The sequence below is a fragment of the Rhamphochromis longiceps genome, linkage group LG10 (assembly GCF_057381845.1).
Source record: "Rhamphochromis longiceps isolate RC_006_pf linkage group LG10, R_longiceps_female_GT1.1, whole genome shotgun sequence".
NCBI classification, from domain to species: Eukaryota; Metazoa; Chordata; class Actinopteri; order Cichliformes; family Cichlidae; genus Rhamphochromis; species Rhamphochromis longiceps.
This window is the reverse complement of record NC_140566.1, coordinates 22787255-22803393: the sequence shown is the minus strand read 5'-3', so window position 1 is coordinate 22803393 and position 16139 is coordinate 22787255. Positions and strand designations below refer to the sequence as shown.

At 38.9% G+C, this 16139-nt stretch overlaps 1 protein-coding gene across 2 annotated transcripts in view; it reads right to left on the bottom strand.

Moving 5' to 3' along the window:
* The window catches only part of rad50 (RAD50 homolog, double strand break repair protein), a 31671-nt gene extending 15987 nt beyond the window's left edge, over positions 1-15684 (bottom strand). For both annotated transcript variants that reach the window (XM_085421008.1, XM_085421009.1), the window contains exons 1-23: positions 15439-15684; positions 14773-14910; positions 14516-14599; positions 13941-14092; positions 13624-13809; positions 13335-13539; positions 12171-12299; positions 11326-11491; positions 11023-11081; positions 10714-10848; positions 10038-10244; positions 8432-8614; positions 7997-8154; positions 7706-7881; positions 6619-6856; positions 3571-3760; positions 3223-3349; positions 2425-2618; positions 2035-2145; positions 1699-1791; positions 1330-1443; positions 1058-1185; positions 781-882 (exon numbers count right to left, since the gene is read on the bottom strand). In XM_085421008.1, coding sequence (XP_085277134.1) covers positions 781-882; positions 1058-1185; positions 1330-1443; positions 1699-1791; positions 2035-2145; positions 2425-2618; positions 3223-3349; positions 3571-3760; positions 6619-6856; positions 7706-7881; positions 7997-8154; positions 8432-8614; positions 10038-10244; positions 10714-10848; positions 11023-11081; positions 11326-11491; positions 12171-12299; positions 13335-13539; positions 13624-13809; positions 13941-14092; positions 14516-14599; positions 14773-14901 — 3266 coding nt within the window. In that variant the 5' untranslated portion in view covers positions 14902-14910; positions 15439-15684. The remainder of the gene's footprint in view (positions 1-780; positions 883-1057; positions 1186-1329; positions 1444-1698; positions 1792-2034; positions 2146-2424; positions 2619-3222; positions 3350-3570; positions 3761-6618; positions 6857-7705; positions 7882-7996; positions 8155-8431; positions 8615-10037; positions 10245-10713; positions 10849-11022; positions 11082-11325; positions 11492-12170; positions 12300-13334; positions 13540-13623; positions 13810-13940; positions 14093-14515; positions 14600-14772; positions 14911-15438) is intronic.
* Positions 15685-16139: the final 455 nt, after the last annotated feature.

Here is a 16139-nt window from a genome sequence, read left to right as displayed (position 1 = left end):
TTGGTTTTTGTCCATCAGATAGCTCCAAAGCACATTTTTTTGTAGAACATGCAAGCATGCCGTCGTTATTACCGTATTTTTCGGACTATAAGGCACTCTTAAAAGCCTTTAATTTTCTCAAAACTTGACAGTGCACCTTATAATCCGACGTTACAATTGTGGAAAATGACATGTTGCAGGCTCAGAAATGGTAAAAATGGGTTGGTGGCTAAGAACCTCTGGGGTCCTAAGATGTACCTGTGTGCCTTGGTTACTGAACACCTGATCATAGAGGAGAAACTCTTGGACAAACAGACAGAGGTGTATCATAATAGGATGACTTCACACACTCGGCTGTACACTCTATGGTACACATAAGTATTGGTATTAATATTCTGACAGGGATCTGAACAATACACAGTATTTATAAATGAAAACAAATAAAGTTCTAATTCACAGCAGTCTAATCCAGAATATATACAGATATAGCAGAGGTGTTATTGCTGCGAAAAACATCAACAATAATGGTTAATCATGCTGTGTTTTTATTATATGATAACATTTATTTCTACTGAATTAGCTCAACGTCTCTTGGGATGGAAGATCTATTGGAGATTCACTTCTTGTCATCCTCATTTGTTTTACACAGAACCTGAATGGACAGCTGCTTTTGGGATATCATGTTTTTCCACAATTTTCCAATCAGTTTTCTTATCTGTATTATTTCCTCATTTTCTGCATGACCATATGTGTATAGAGTAAGCTCTGTATGTGTAAGTGCCGCATATCTGCATGTTTCACCTATAATGCAGTATCTCCTCCTCAAAGCCATTCTGTCGGCCCAATGCAATACTGCGGTTTCTTTTCAAATCCTCCAGCTTGCGCTCTGCTTCACGCCGTTCTCTGGAAAACCACAGAAAGAGATGAAGGGAAGGAATTTAAAATACTACAAACAGCTCTGTAACATTTACAAGTGTTAAGTGTGGCATTTCTGATGTGACGGAGCCTGAAACTATTTTAATTGCTTGGTTGCTTCACCAATCATGTGGAAAATTGATAATGGGTGTGGTGCTCTTACTTGCGTAGCTGCATGACTTGCATGTTGCCCATGTCCTTCATAAGAGCCTCACGTTTACCCAGAACTTCTTTCAACTCCTCAACACGTTTTCTCAATGTCAGGTTGTCCTGTAACCAGCGCTCCTGGACCTAGGATTCATTAAGAAGGTTTAAACTTTTAAAAAGTGCTTGCCGTACTCATGTAGCTAGAGTTAGGCGAATCTAAAATAAAGTTTCTTAACTTCGTTTTAAAGTTACGAAACATGAAACAGTGTTTGCTCTGTTGTCCTGTACCTTTTGAGTGTCTATGTCCTGACGGATGTTTCCCATTTCCTTATTAATTTTCTCCTTGTGCTTCTCAGCTTCATGGAGCTGAGTGTTAGTTTCATGGAGCTCAGACTCTTTTTGCTGCAATGATAGGGTCCGTGAAAGGGTTAAACACATTCAGAAATAATAAAATCAACACATTTACAGTCAAGCTTCTACAGCTAATCTCACAAGAAACAATGCTAAAGTGTTAAAATGAAAAAGCTGGTGTTTCAAAGTTATATAAAATATATGCGTACCTTTTACTCCGAGGCTACAATTCAATATATGTCACAGAATAAATCACTGGGGGTGGGGGTTGTGATGCATCTTGTACAACAATGCCAAACATGTTACCTCTTTATATTCATCTTTGCCCTCATCGACATATTTAGTGATGTCTTTTTCCAAAGTGGTGATCGCCTTTAATTTCTCTTTAATGGAGCTGATCTGTCAGAAACACAGTCAGAATTCAGACTTAGATGAACAGATATTCACAGTTTATTTGTGGCAGAACAAAGGTCTTACAAAAACATAATGCTCTGTCATTATCTATTAATATGTGTATGTGTGTGTGTGTGTGTGTGTGAAAACTGATAACAAGTAATTGCTCCGTAAATGTAAAGTTCTGTGCTGTTTTTTCATTATAGAGAAAGCACGTTCCAAAAGAGACAAAAGTGAGACTGTGCCCACCTTCTCCTGCCCTTCTTCCTGCTTCTGCCTCTTGCGCTCCAGCAACTCTTGTTTCTCCTGCTGTAGCTTCTCCAGAGTGGCAGACAGAGGGGACAGCTGTTCCTTTGCCTCCTGGTAAACCACAAAGTGGAACAGGAAAAAAAACCCACACACAAAAAAGGGACAACATAGAAAATTTATAGAATTTTTTTTTAAACCATGCAACTAAAAACAAACAATGTTCACCAAACATCTGGTAGCCATATATAATGAATATATAAGACTTGATTGTATGATTATGGTACATTTCTGTTATTTTGTATTAAGAGTATGAGAATAAAGTGTGAAACATTTTAATCTTCATGTGAATATAAAATATGTAAGCACAAAAAAAAAATAAAAAAAAAATACCCTGATGTCTCTGGTCAAGGATTGGATCTCAGTGGTGAACTCGGCACACTGCTCCTCCAGCTGCTGCTGTTTCTGCATGTCACTGCTCAGCTGGAGCTTTTCTGCTCGTGTCTCATTCACTGCACTTCTAAGCATCTGTATCTGTTCCTGCTGGTCCTGGATCAGCTTACGTTTCAACTCCATCTTGCTGGAAGCTGAAAATATACAAAGAGGTAAAGAGAAAGAAAAAACAACTAGCAACTAGAGACACATCAACAAACCAGCCAGGGACTCATATCACACGATTTCCAGCATCTTTGGTCACTGATGACCGGCAGGGTCAATGCATACCATTTTATTCATGAACAACATGCATACAGCGGTGCAAGCGATCAGTTATATGAGAGTAAATCGCAGGTGGAACAAAAATGTTTTTAACAATAAATCCAATCAGTAACTTAGATGATCGTCAACAGGCTGAACGAGGACATCTTAAAGAAGCTAACAAATGGCTAGCAGCCTCGGTATGAGCAAAGAATCAAAGCAGTAAAACTGTTTAAGCTGTTTCAGTGAGAAAAGTAATCTAGTGTTTGAGCGAAATCAATAAAACAGCCCTTCTCGAATAACTGCTTCTATATCTTCATACCCCCCTCCCAGTCACACTCCTTATGTAGGTCCTCAGAGCATGATAATTGAGCCAAATTCTTAAATTAAAAAAAAGAAAGAAATAAAAGATTTTGAGTGCCAAAGTTAGAAAATTAAGAATGTAAGAGACACAATTTCCCCGTGAATGGATGTGCTTGCTTTGTGTCATCTTACTGGTGTCTAACTTGTGCTGAGTTTCTTGTTTCTCCTGACTGACTTGTTGTGTGGTTCTGGTCAGGTCTACTCCTTGGAGTTTTGCTGCATGCTGAGCGATTTTCCTCTCCACGTCCTTAAGGTCCATCTGAAAAGCAAAAGAAAATCCAAAAAAGGACATTGCTTAAATGGAACTCTAATAACAACATCAATCAACAAGAATAATTTATAGCCAATTAAATATCAGGAAAATAAAGAAGAGAATGAAGAAAGGTGAGAAAACAAAGGCCCACAAAGGTTTAAGCTGGGTAAAGAGAGATCAGGAAAGATATAAGTGCAAGTCCAGAACGACAGGCAGGAGGTTAATACCAGATATCTGTCCATGAGAGAAATGTCCTGCAAGCAGGCCTTGGCAGTTTCTTCCTCAGACATCAGCGTGCCAAGCAGAGTCTCCTGCTCCTCCACGTCACCCTTCAACCTCTCAATTTCTCTATTCACAGTCTGTAGACGGTTTTTCAACTCCGGTAGCTCCTTTTCCTGAAGCTGTACAATGGACTGTCTGAGAGACATGACAATGAAAAGTAAATATACTTTGAAAGTGTGACACTTATTAAAAACCTGTATGTACAACAATGTCTCCTTTTGACACCTTGTTATTAAAGTCTACAAGCATATTTGGAGGCACATTTTCAAATATCTGTCACAAAACTATGAAAGAAGAGTTTTGGAGTCATGTCGTACGTACACTTGAGTTATTATAATATACAACTGCAGAACACAACAGAATTATTATTCAACATTATTAATAGTTAAAAGACGTCAATCTCCACCCCAAAAAACCAAACCAAACCAAAATAAACCTTAAGGGCATTTGAGCGGATGGTGGGGGTGCGGGGAAAAAAGAAAACTCTTAAACCCCCACAGTTCTCACGATTCATCTTGTGAAAAACCACCTTTTCATCAGTCTCTGTCATAGAAATGGCTGTTAATATACTAATTTATAAACCAATAGTCAACCTTTTGTTATCTGACAAAGTTGAATTCATGTAAAAAGAAAAACGCTTTAAAAAGGTGTACTACATCCCACAAAAAGGTAAGTGTTCTCAGACTAACAATTCTGATAAGGTTGCTAACCTCATTTCACTTGAATAAAGGCAGCCTTTGAGAGACTGTGTAATCGCTGGGTAGATTTTTCAGATAACGTTCCTGAATGGCTCAAATCACGTATCACTGACAGGAAATTCTTCATCTTTGGCGGAGATTGAGTATCACTCTGTGATGTTCTACACGGCAGTTGTCATTGAAGTTGACAGTAGTTACATTTCTCACATTACTGTACATGTTGCTATTTACCACCCTTATCAGACAGCATAACATTTGTTACCATGACAATGATGTACTGAACTATCTGGCCATACATTTAAATGGTAAATGGTAAATGGCCTGCATTTGTATAGCGCTTTTCTAGTCCCTAAGGACCCCAAAGCGCTTCACACTACATTCAGTCATTCACCCATTCACACACACATTCACACACTGGCGATGGCAAGCTACATTGTAGCCACAGCTGCCCTGGGGCGCACTGACAGAGGTGAGGCTGCCGGACACTGGCGCCACCGGGCCCTCTGACCACCACCAGTAGGCAAACACGGGGTTAGTATCTTGCCCAAGGATATTTGGCATGCAGGCAGGAGGCAGCCTGGGATCGAACCACCGACCTTCTGATTAGTGGCTGACCTGCTCTGCCACCTGAGCTACAGCCACCCCCATTAACAAAAAGACATTAACAAAAAGATTACTGCATTTTATCTTCATAAATAGATTTTCAGAAGTTTGCTACTACAGTTTTTGACTTTTATGTCCCAAACTGTGGAATAGCCCACCTGAAAACATTAGGAAAACAAACCGCTGATAACTTTGTGAAACTCTTGAAAGCAAACTGTTATGTCTATAATGTCTGTTTTCTGAAGGAGAGGAGAGGAGAGGAGAGAGATAACACACATATAATATAAGATATCCTGTCCCACGACACACAGTGGCCATACTATATGTGCTGAAAGGGGACACCTCTTAAACTAGTGTTTCTACTTAACTTAAGTGGAAACACTCATCAGAGTTAACTAATTTAACTTTATCTAGTGTTTCCACTGTAAAGCTGCACCTACTAATGAGTTTAGCTACATTTAGCTGAGCATTTAATCATCTTATTGCTTCCAAGTTAAAGAGACCTAATAAAAACAAACATCCCTTTTGAGAGACACTTGGCCTACTTCAGTGTCCTGAATTTGAACCACAGGCAGCCAAGACATTTGGTGCATTGCAGGGTCACTGAAGACAGGCTGTGCCTCATATGATAATACAATCAAACGAAAAAGTAATGGCATATCAGATGACTCAGAGGCTCGACTCAGACTCTGGTTGTAGAGATCACAGCTATATAAGGTGAATTAATTAAGTATGCACACATAAAATCAGCTCACATGAACTCATTGGATACATTGTCACACGGCCCTGTAGCAGAATATTCACACCCTTTGAAAGATGGCAGCTGAGAAAAGTTTTTCCATCTCCATTAATAAAACGAAGCAAACATAATGTACAGGCAGCCACAAGGTGGGGCTGAAAACCCTCGAAAAATTTAAGTACGTGACTATTTACATAAGATTATTTGTAAATATGACACTGAAATGTTTTCGTTTTTTGTATACATGTTTCTCTGACTATCATCACACTCACTATAAAAGTTAACATGAAAGGTTGTCCTGACAACAACAAAAAAGTGTCTGTTGGCTTACTAAACTATGTTCATCTCAGAGATTTAACACACACTGTATGTGTGTGTGTGTGTGTGTGTGTGTGTGTGTGTGTGTGTGTGTGTGTGTGTGTGTGTGTGTGTGTCCGTGTCCAGAATTTAGAACTATGACACTCTAGCTCCATCTACTGGAAAGGAAAGAGAACAAGAGACTGTCCACAGGCTAATTTATTTCCTTGTTAGGAAGAAAAATGGTAACTCTGTAAATTTTGGAAAAATCAATTAAAGATATTTACTTTTATGGTCATTTATTTATTTAAAAAATCAAACTCAGTATAGGAACCTTATGCTACACAGTCCTATAGACTGGTGTTTATCAGTCTATATGCAGTGCTGCTTAAATGCCTTTTGCTTATTACAACTGGGTGACTACAGAAAAGACATCAGGGATTTGTTCTTTGCACTGTTTTATGGTAGAGTTTTAAATTACTATGATGCTAAACAACAACAGTTCTGGTCTTCTATTTTTTATTACTCTTTATTTTTTCAATTTTTTTCTAGTTCTAATATTGTTGAGGGTATCACCTGACATTTGTTTTTACTTGAGTTTAGAAGCAGAAAAAAAAACACTCAAACTCAGATCAGAGACCCCTCTGGTTCAGTACCTCACAGGTTTGAGAGCCATCATCTCATCTTTCTTCCTCTCCTTCCTCTTCAGGTCCTGCTCTGTATTTTTCAGTTTGTCCGGCACCAGGCGTAACTTCGACTGCATGTCGTTGATAACCTCCTGCAGATCAGACTCAGAGGGGAACGTCCGCTGGCACACTGGGCAGCAGGGCTCCCTGTCCTCTGTCAGCTGACTGATGAATTGGGTGTACACTGCTGTGGCTCCAGCTAGCATGGCTATACCAGGACAGGTGCAGAAAGAGAAAATTTATTAATCATTTGCCAATTATTACTAGAAAAGACGCCAACCAACCACACTGTACATTAGGCTTTTAGTTAAAATGGGCATACACACTAAAGTCAAGTAATCACTTCCTTGGTTAACTTACTGCATACCCAGAGAATACATATATAGTTATATTCAATAGGAAATACTTTTCTTGATTGTGTGATGCTTTTGAATATGTCAACCAATTTTAACAAAGTTGATTCACTCGAGATTATAGCGCAGATGGAAAGATGTTGTTACATTAATTTATAATGTAGTCAAACGCACAGAAGATGCATTTAAAGAGCGACACACTGAACCTGTTAAATCCACCCAGCAACACAAAGGATTCTGTATTTCTTTAGAATGAACCTCATCAACCTCTGTAACATCTTATCTACATAAAAGATAAAATGTATATTAATGATGGACATGTTCATCACCTGTTGATCTGCCAAGTTTTAAAGAATAAGTCTGGCACTTTGGCTGTGGCCATCTTGGGTTTTTTTGTTTTTTGTTTTTTTAGACAAGACATGATGATCAAGGACTAATCAATAAGTAGCTACTCTGCTTTATCCTCATTTTTACACTACATTGGGTTATTACAATGAACACCACTATATAAAACGGGAATAACAACTAGCAACTTATTGGGAAAGTAATTATGACAAAGTAAGTTCTATACAACTGGACATTTTGCAGCCAGAGCACTAGTGAAAAAGAGGCATTTTTATAGTTTACAGTTAAGGTCCACACTGCAATTAAGGATCTTGTCAACTCCAAGGTGCCAATTCTAGTTAATTTTTTAGGCCATTAACCTCTTTGTTTGGATATCTTCTCCAGATCTTCTTGCAGTTTGCCCAGGTCCTGGTCTAGATCTTGACTACCACACACATTGAAGAACTTCTCTTCGTCACTGGTTAACTGCTGCTCCTTCTTACGCAGCTCAGCAGAAATGTGACTTTTGTTCTGCTCACTTGAAGCCAAGTCCTTACTGAAATGTAGGAAAAAACAGCAATATAACACCAATCAGTCCCTCTGAAAAACGTCTTTTTAAAAGCATTTTCTTTCATCGTGTGTGTGCTTCAACGTAAATGCATTTTGCTAACTTGAGTTTTGCAAGTCTGTTCCTGGTGCTGTTAATTTCCTTGGACTTGGAATAGATCCAGTCCTCCAGCTCTCTCTTGTTGGGAAAGTGGCCCAGTAAGGACACCAGATCCTCACTGTGACGGGACTTGAACTTGCGTACCTGCTCCTCCTTTTCGCCCTAAAAGATTAAAAGAGCAAACGGAGAAATGAGAGTCTACAGAGAAAGGAAACATGATGTGGCAGCTGGCATAAAAGGGAACGACGAAGAAGGGAGGTTAGAGGTTAGAAAGAAGGTTAGATTACCATGCAGGGTTACTTGGTTTTACTACCACTATAGTACAGTTGGATGAGTTTCTGCAACATTTTTTTAACATCACCTTCGAGGGGGTCAACTCTAAGAAAGGCTGCAGTAATCAACGTTGACTCTTTTTCTTTAACTGTAGATGACACATTACCTTATTCTTTTTCAGCATGTCCATCTCCGTGCGTGCAGTCATGTGTGTGTTGAGCGTCTCCATCTCTTGATCTAGCCGTCTCTGTTTGCGGTCAAGTTCAGCTTTTTCTCTCTGGAGCTCCGAAACCTCAGCCTTCAGCTCTTCCACGTTGGAGTTCTGGATTGCACTCTGCAGCTCACGCTCCTGAACAGGAAAACAAACATTGAAAAAAATGGCATCAATTATACAACAAAAGACCACAGTGTGTCAGCAGTATAGTTCCAGTTAAACTTTCTATGGCAGAAATTTTAAAACTTCAATCACAAAAATGATAATAACAAATCGCAGGAATAATGCACAACTGTTTGACAAAAAAATTTCTGAACATTACGCAAACAATCTCTTCGAGAAAGCTCAGGAAATGTATATCTCTCTGTCTTACTCCCTTTCTGTGTGTCCTCTCTGTTATCTGTTATTCGAGTGTAGAGCAGGGCGATATGACCAAAAATATTTATCACTATATACATTTGAAAATTTGCGATAACGATATAACTGACGATATAATTGACACTAGACAAAATACTTTACGACTCCACAATTTTATTAGTGCAAAAAAAAAAAAAAACCATCAATATATTTTTACTTAAACAAGCAGCTGTTTTTTTATGTGCATTAAAGTTATATAAATATTTAACAGTACAAATGCAAATTCCTTACTGACAGTTTAACCAAAAGGCATTTCCAGTGGAAATTGGCCGACATATCCTCAGCATAACCATGTAGAATATCCACAAAACTTAAAAAGAGGTTATACACACACACACACACACACACACACAATACGGTAATATTATGTTGAAGCACAGTACGTATCACTCCGCGAGGCTCCTGCCTACGATAGCCGTAATGTTCCGACAACCCATCAAGCGGTGCGGGTTCGTAGCTTAGCAAAGTTGTACTAAAACATTTGACAGATTTTCGAGCACCGTGTATGACATAAAATCGTTTCGAGGTCAGTAAACACAACCAGAAGTCATACATAAGGCACACGGGATAATAAGGGGCACTGTCAATTTTCAGAAAAATCAAAGGATTGATTTTAAGTGTGCCGTATTTTCCAAAAAACACGGTAATAACGACGGCCTGCTAGCATGCTCTACCAAAAATAGCGCTTTGTGGTGTATCTGACGGACGAAAGCCAAACCAGTTCCACACTGAAGTTGCAGCATTTTTACAAACCAATTCTGGTTCATCCGTTTCATTCAATGATCTGCTTTCGGCCTTCTCATTCTCCGTCGCCGAAATGCTTTTTCCGCCATGTGCGTATGAAAACAAAGGCACTGCCCTATTCGAGTGTTATCACCATTACTGACAAAACATCAAGTTACAACCTGAGCATTGTTACTTCTTTGTCTGGTGTGAATAAAGAGTCAAACATGCTACAAATTAAAAACATTTTTTGAGGGAATGTGTAGGGAGGGCACCAACATCTTTTTCCAGAATAACTGTGTGTAGGTTCACATGCTCTGTGTGCCCCAAACAAAGTGTAATCCTTAATATGGAATTCTGCAAATTAACCAAAAAACAACCACCTTTTAAAATTCACAGCAAAACAAAATACTCTCACCACTTTAGCCAATTCATTTTCCAGATCCTGCAGTCGAGTAGACGAACCCTCCAGCCTCTGCAGCTCTGCTCTGACACTCCTCAGTTCTTGCTGCTTCTTTCCCTGCATGTCTCTCTTCAGCTCCACTGTTCTCTCCAGGCCAGTTTTCTTATCCCTCATTTCATCAATAGACTGCTGCTTCTGCTGCTCCTTTTCCTGCAGATCGACCTTATGACACAAAAGCAAACGCAGGAATAAGGCACCATGAACATGACCTGCATATTTATTTTTAATTGCACAGTCCAAAATTCACGAGTGATGTAAAAACTTCTGTGAATATAGTAAGAGTGGAATTTTCAGTGGCTTCTTGTGTTCAGTAGTTAAAATCTTTCACAAAAGAGAAAGCTGCACATGAAATGTCAACATCGTCTTAACAGTTTCTGTCTATATTACTGAATGTTTTATGGAAAAACCTTCTAAGACACTAGTGAATAATAAAGATATATTTATGTATTAAGAGTCTCTGCAGATGATCAGACAGAGAGAAAACAATAGCACTGCTTAACAGCATTAACCAGAAATGAAAAAATGAAAATATTTAAAAGAATTCTTGTCCATTTTGTTTTTCAACTCTGTTTGTAAATAACATGAATTCAGGAAAACTCTTGGTTTTTTATTTCAACTGAGAATTTCTTACCATAACTTGGCCAAGTGTCCCTTTTTCCTGCTCCAGTCTCTGCGTTACGTGACGATGAAAGCTCTCAAGCTGAAGAGCAGTGAAGGGTGGTCGGTCATAGCCCTCCATCTCCAGGTAGGTTGACAGAGAGCGAACCTGTGTGGGAAAGGGGAGGAAAAGGGAGGAAAAATATACCAACATGTGTGATTTGTTCAAGGAACAACCTAACATTCGCTTGACACTGCTGTGATGAAATTTTCCTAGTCTCTGTCACTCGATTATATTCATTTAAAGCCTCCATTACAACAACTGCGACTGTGCCCCCATTACCTGAGTGTCACGTTTCCTGATGTTTTGTGTATGGTGGTCAGCTTCCGACTGTAGACGACCTGGGAAGAAGGAAAAACAAAAGCAAAATAGGTGTAAGAAGCTAGTCTTGTACTAAAGAAAAATAAAGTTTATGCTGAAAAAAATAGCCTTAATAATACGAATATTTTCAGCTTAATCATTTATTTAGCATTGAGTGTGATATTCTGCCAGAATGCTGGAATATATTCAATCGTGCGTGTGCTTTCACATTCAGATACAGATGTTTAGCTACCCTGGTAGCACCAGGTGTACAGCTGTGGGTACCTTGTTCACCCAGAAGTTCAGCTTTGATTCTGTTGAGTCTCTGACACTCTCTGCCAGCTCTCTCCAGCTCCTTCTGGCACTCGGTCAGCCTTCGCTCCTTCTCCCTCACCGTCCCCTGGTGGTTCTGGTAAATGTCCTGCAGCTCCTCATCTGAACCCTGAAACACCTGCCACACACAGTAAACTGGTTTCAGAGTGGCTCACCGAGTGTAATTAATATAGACATTTGGACCTGCTTTTATAAATGCTTTAAAATAAAAACAGTATATAGTGGTAATAAATTTGGTCTTTCAGTCATAAATCTGCCCCAATTGCTCTGGTTCCATATAGTTCAAAGTCCTGATACTGTTAACTATAGGAATAGATCCCATCACCCAACAAACAGAAGTGAAAAGATAGAGTAGTCATGCTAGCCAAAGGTTAACTGGCTCATTGTTAAGTTAAACAATCTCATTCACCCTCTGTAGCTTTTTTTTTTTTAATTTTTATTAGTTCCTCACTGAAGATAATGACACATCATACAAAGTGGACTCTAGAGTACAATGAGGCAACTGCTAAGCTTTTCCTGCAGAAGAAAATTAGCCTGTGTGGCAAAGTCTGGCATATTTACATGAATACATAAATATAATTAAGCCTATTATAAGGGAGAAAAACATTAATAATACAACCTCATTAACTTTGATCATGCATTTTATTATTTATCTCATACTTAATTTTTCAGTCTTTTTCATCCCGGCATTCCTCCTTTACGAAAAGTTGTCATTCCTAATTGTTCTTCTGCTTTAGGTTTTTCATCACAAAATAAAATAAAAAAATATATATATACTACGTATATTATCAAATTACCTGCTCCATTGTTTCCTCCAGCTCCTTATTGTCCTCCTCCATCTGTTTCTTCCTGCTGTCTAAAGCCTTGATCTCATTATCTAGCTTCATCACTTTCCCGAGTTTAAGGTCAATATCCATCAGTCGATTCTGAAAAAGACGATTACCATTATACCTTAAATATTATTGTGCTATAAGCTTTATTCAGCTGATTCAGTGAATGAAGTTACTTAAAGCATTACTGGTTGTTCATTTGCAGTGAAATACAATAAACTTGTAACAGACTCCTACAGGGATGTATTTGCAGTGAAATATAAAAAATATATTTGGTCAGTTGATTTAATAAGAATAAGATATTTAAGTTATTTTATCCCCTTCCAAGGTGCTCATTGCACCCATATGCTTTGACACAGGATTAAAAAAAAAACAAAAAAACTTTTAATCATAGCACACCCAAATAATTTATCCGTGTTCCTCAACTTCTTCCACTCAAGAAGAAATACTTGCAAGGTTTGAAATCTGCTTGCACCACAATATGTATGCATGTATACATACACTTCATTAGGTAAACCTCTTGCACTGCTCAGTGGCACAAGTATGTAACCAGCAAATCGCATGGCAGCAATGCATTTAGACTTAGACACATTCATTGCAGACACAGTCAAAACAGCCTGGTGAAATTTAAACTGAGCTTCAGAATGGGGAAGAAAGGTGATGATGATGGTCTGAAAAAGAGAAAATCTCCAGAGATCGGCAGTTCTCTGGCTTAAAATGCCTTTTGATGTAAGCGGACAGAGGAGACTGACTGGATTGCTTCCAGACAACAATAACTTAAATAACCACTCGCCAAGATTTTCTTGGCACATTTTGGACTCCATTGTAACAATTGAGCATCGTTTAAACACCACCGCCTCTCTGAGTGCTGATCATATCCATCCTTTTATGACCACAGCGTGCCCATCTTCTGATGGCTGCTTCCGGCAGGATAACACACACTGTCACAAAGCTCAGATCTTCTCAAACTGGCTTACTGAACATGGCAATGAGTTCAGTCAAATGGCCTCCACCGTCATCAAATCTCAACCCAACAGAGCACCTTTGGAATGTGATGGGATGGAAGCTTGGCCTCATGGATATGCAGCCAACAAATAAATAAATACACAAAACACACATACACCAGCCCACCTCAAGCGGCTCAATCTGGTTCTCTATCTGCTGGACGCTGGCTTTTGAGGCCATCAGTTGGGCTTCCTTGGTGTCCACAGTTTCTCGAATTTGCTGGGCCTTCTCCTTGTTCTGCTTCAGGTAGCGCAGCTCCACCTGACACTCTTTGACTGTCTGACTCTGTTTGAGTCGCAGCTGACGCATTGTCTCTAGAGCTTTGATATACCTGATCAGGAGAGAGAAATTGACATTAACAGAAATTCCTTTTAGGCTAAAACTGGGTAATGCAACACTTGTGTCGTCCATTTACTTGGTTGCAGCAAAAATGGAGTCAAATTTGTCTTTGAGTGCTTTTCCCTCACTAAGGGGCCAGTTAGACTCTTCTTGGTGGCAGAAGATGACATGATTTAGGACAGGCTTCGACACACCCAATGCAGAAATCATCTCCCGGTCCAGCTCACCACACTTAGAAGACAAGCTGACTTTCTCACCATCTCTGGATGAATTATAATAGACAGTCACATAAGAAAAAGGTCAGGAAACCTTAGTATACAATCCACAAATATTTCTCTTTTTTTTTTTACTTTAAACAAAACTTTACATAAGAAACATAAGATTTTGGCTTACTTCCATCTGGTAATGACCTGCTCTAAGCTTTTGAAGGTGTAGCTTTTTGCCTTCTGAGTGCATGACATAGAGCGTTGGATGGTCACTTTCTCTCCATTGACATCTGAGAATAAGAGGCGAATTTGAGCACGCACATCCGTCTCATGGGCATCCTGGAATCATATGAACATCGCTATACGTGAATAAAGGTGAAAAAATCATCCAACAAGGACCTGAAGAAGATGTAAAGGCTAAGACTGAATTTTAACATGTTCAGAAAATGCTAAATTTGAGAAATCATAACAATTCTTAAGGTATGAAGACAAACTAAACCTGATAAAGATATTTAGCACCAAGCAGTTAGGAGTTTTATTGTCATTTTCACAAGTGACTTAAATCAGGCTTTTTCACACACTTCATCCCTTGCTTATGTTTTCTAGTATTAAATTTGCATTTAAAACATATAAAATATTACAAATACACAAACAAATCTGTTGCAAAAAGTAATTTCAGATGCATGCCACACATTATGAGTCTTAAGTGTACCACTGCAGTCAGAAATAGAGAAATGTACTTTTAGTTCAACACAAACAAACCTTTGGATCATGAACAAATGCACCTCCTTTAGATCCAGGGGGAAGTTCTCCAGATGTTGCATACTTTAGGCATTCAATAATAGTCTGAAAGCATCAAAAAGAAATGAATACATGACAGCAGCATTTATCATTCTGGAATATTATTCTTCAACTTCCTGTAAGCCTTTGGAAAATACAAAAAGTGCTATGTCGACCCTTGTGTTCGCTGTCATGTTTCGATAAGTCAAGTATTGCTTTTGTCAGAAATGCTTTCGTACTGTTTTCCCTGCTCCATTGGGTCCGACCAGAACAGTCAGAGGAGTGAAGAAAGAGATGACTTGTTTGTCTTTATCCTCAATCCCAAAGCTCCTCACCCCCAGGATGCTCATCTTGTCGATCTTTGACATTTTTGCTTTCTGAAAGAGAAAAGAAGGAGAGGTGATGAAAATAAGACACACAGGGATTCTCTTCCCTGTGAGTCAACGAAATATAGTAGGAGTGACAGATTATTGGTTTCTTATTGGCAGTAGCCACATTAACAAACAGGTCTTATCAAAAGAATAACTAACATCAGATGATGTGCTCGCTGCAGCGTTTGTGGTTTTCAACTGTTATCAGTTTGTGCTGCGTAACCACTAATCTACACTGACAAGTCTTTCAGCAAAACAAACCTTCCGCTATAATATTTGATGACTTAAAAAGACCTGAGCTGAAAACTGGAATCTTTACCTGTTATGCTAATTAATTTCTTCAACAACAGACTATAATAAAGCTTAACTACAGAGTTAGCGGTGATTAATTATTTCAAAGGTGCTTCGGCGTTCAATAAACTGAAATAAATATTCTTTTAGGATACATTTAAATAAAGTAGCTATCTTAGTAACATGTACCCGACGTTCAGTATATTGGGTATATCTGGAAAGCTGGCAGAACAAAGTACTTACTAAGTGTTGGTTAACTCAGGAGGCTAGCTTTCATGCTACGTCGCAGTGTTTTTAGCAGTTAGCGCCACACTGACCCACAGCAGCGTGACACAGGGTTTAATTTCGCTCACAACAGTAGTGTACAGCCACAGATACGACGTGAATTCAACTCACAACAGACAATTTTTACCCCCGTGCAACTCGGACATGTAACTACAGTTTTCGCGCTGCTTGGGAAGGAGGCAGCGTGAGAGAGGCAGAGGCTGACTTCCGGGAGGAGGAACGTCAATATAGAATATGAACATAGAGCGGCAAGCTTACGCCATAGATCTGTCCATCTGTAGCCCGTGTTTGTGTTTTATTCTGCAAGTTACAGTATGGTCGAAAGTTCTTAAAGTTAGTTATTAGTTTCATTAGTTAGAATATGTTTGTTTCTTTTGCAAACGTTTCACCCTTTTTAAAGTAGTTTCCCTTTTGCAGTTATTTTTTTTTATTGTGCAAATGTTTAATTTCATTGTATTTTTTGTAGTTTTTAATTATCATTTAAGTAATAACTTTTTTTACTCGTTTTATCACAACATGGGGGTATTTGTTCGATTCAAATATCTGGAACGGATGTAATATCTGGAACAGAGGTGTCAAACATAAGGCCCAAGGGCCAGAATCGGCCAAAACAAAGACTCCAATCCTGCCCGCTGGAGTGCTTTGGAAAATGTGACTTT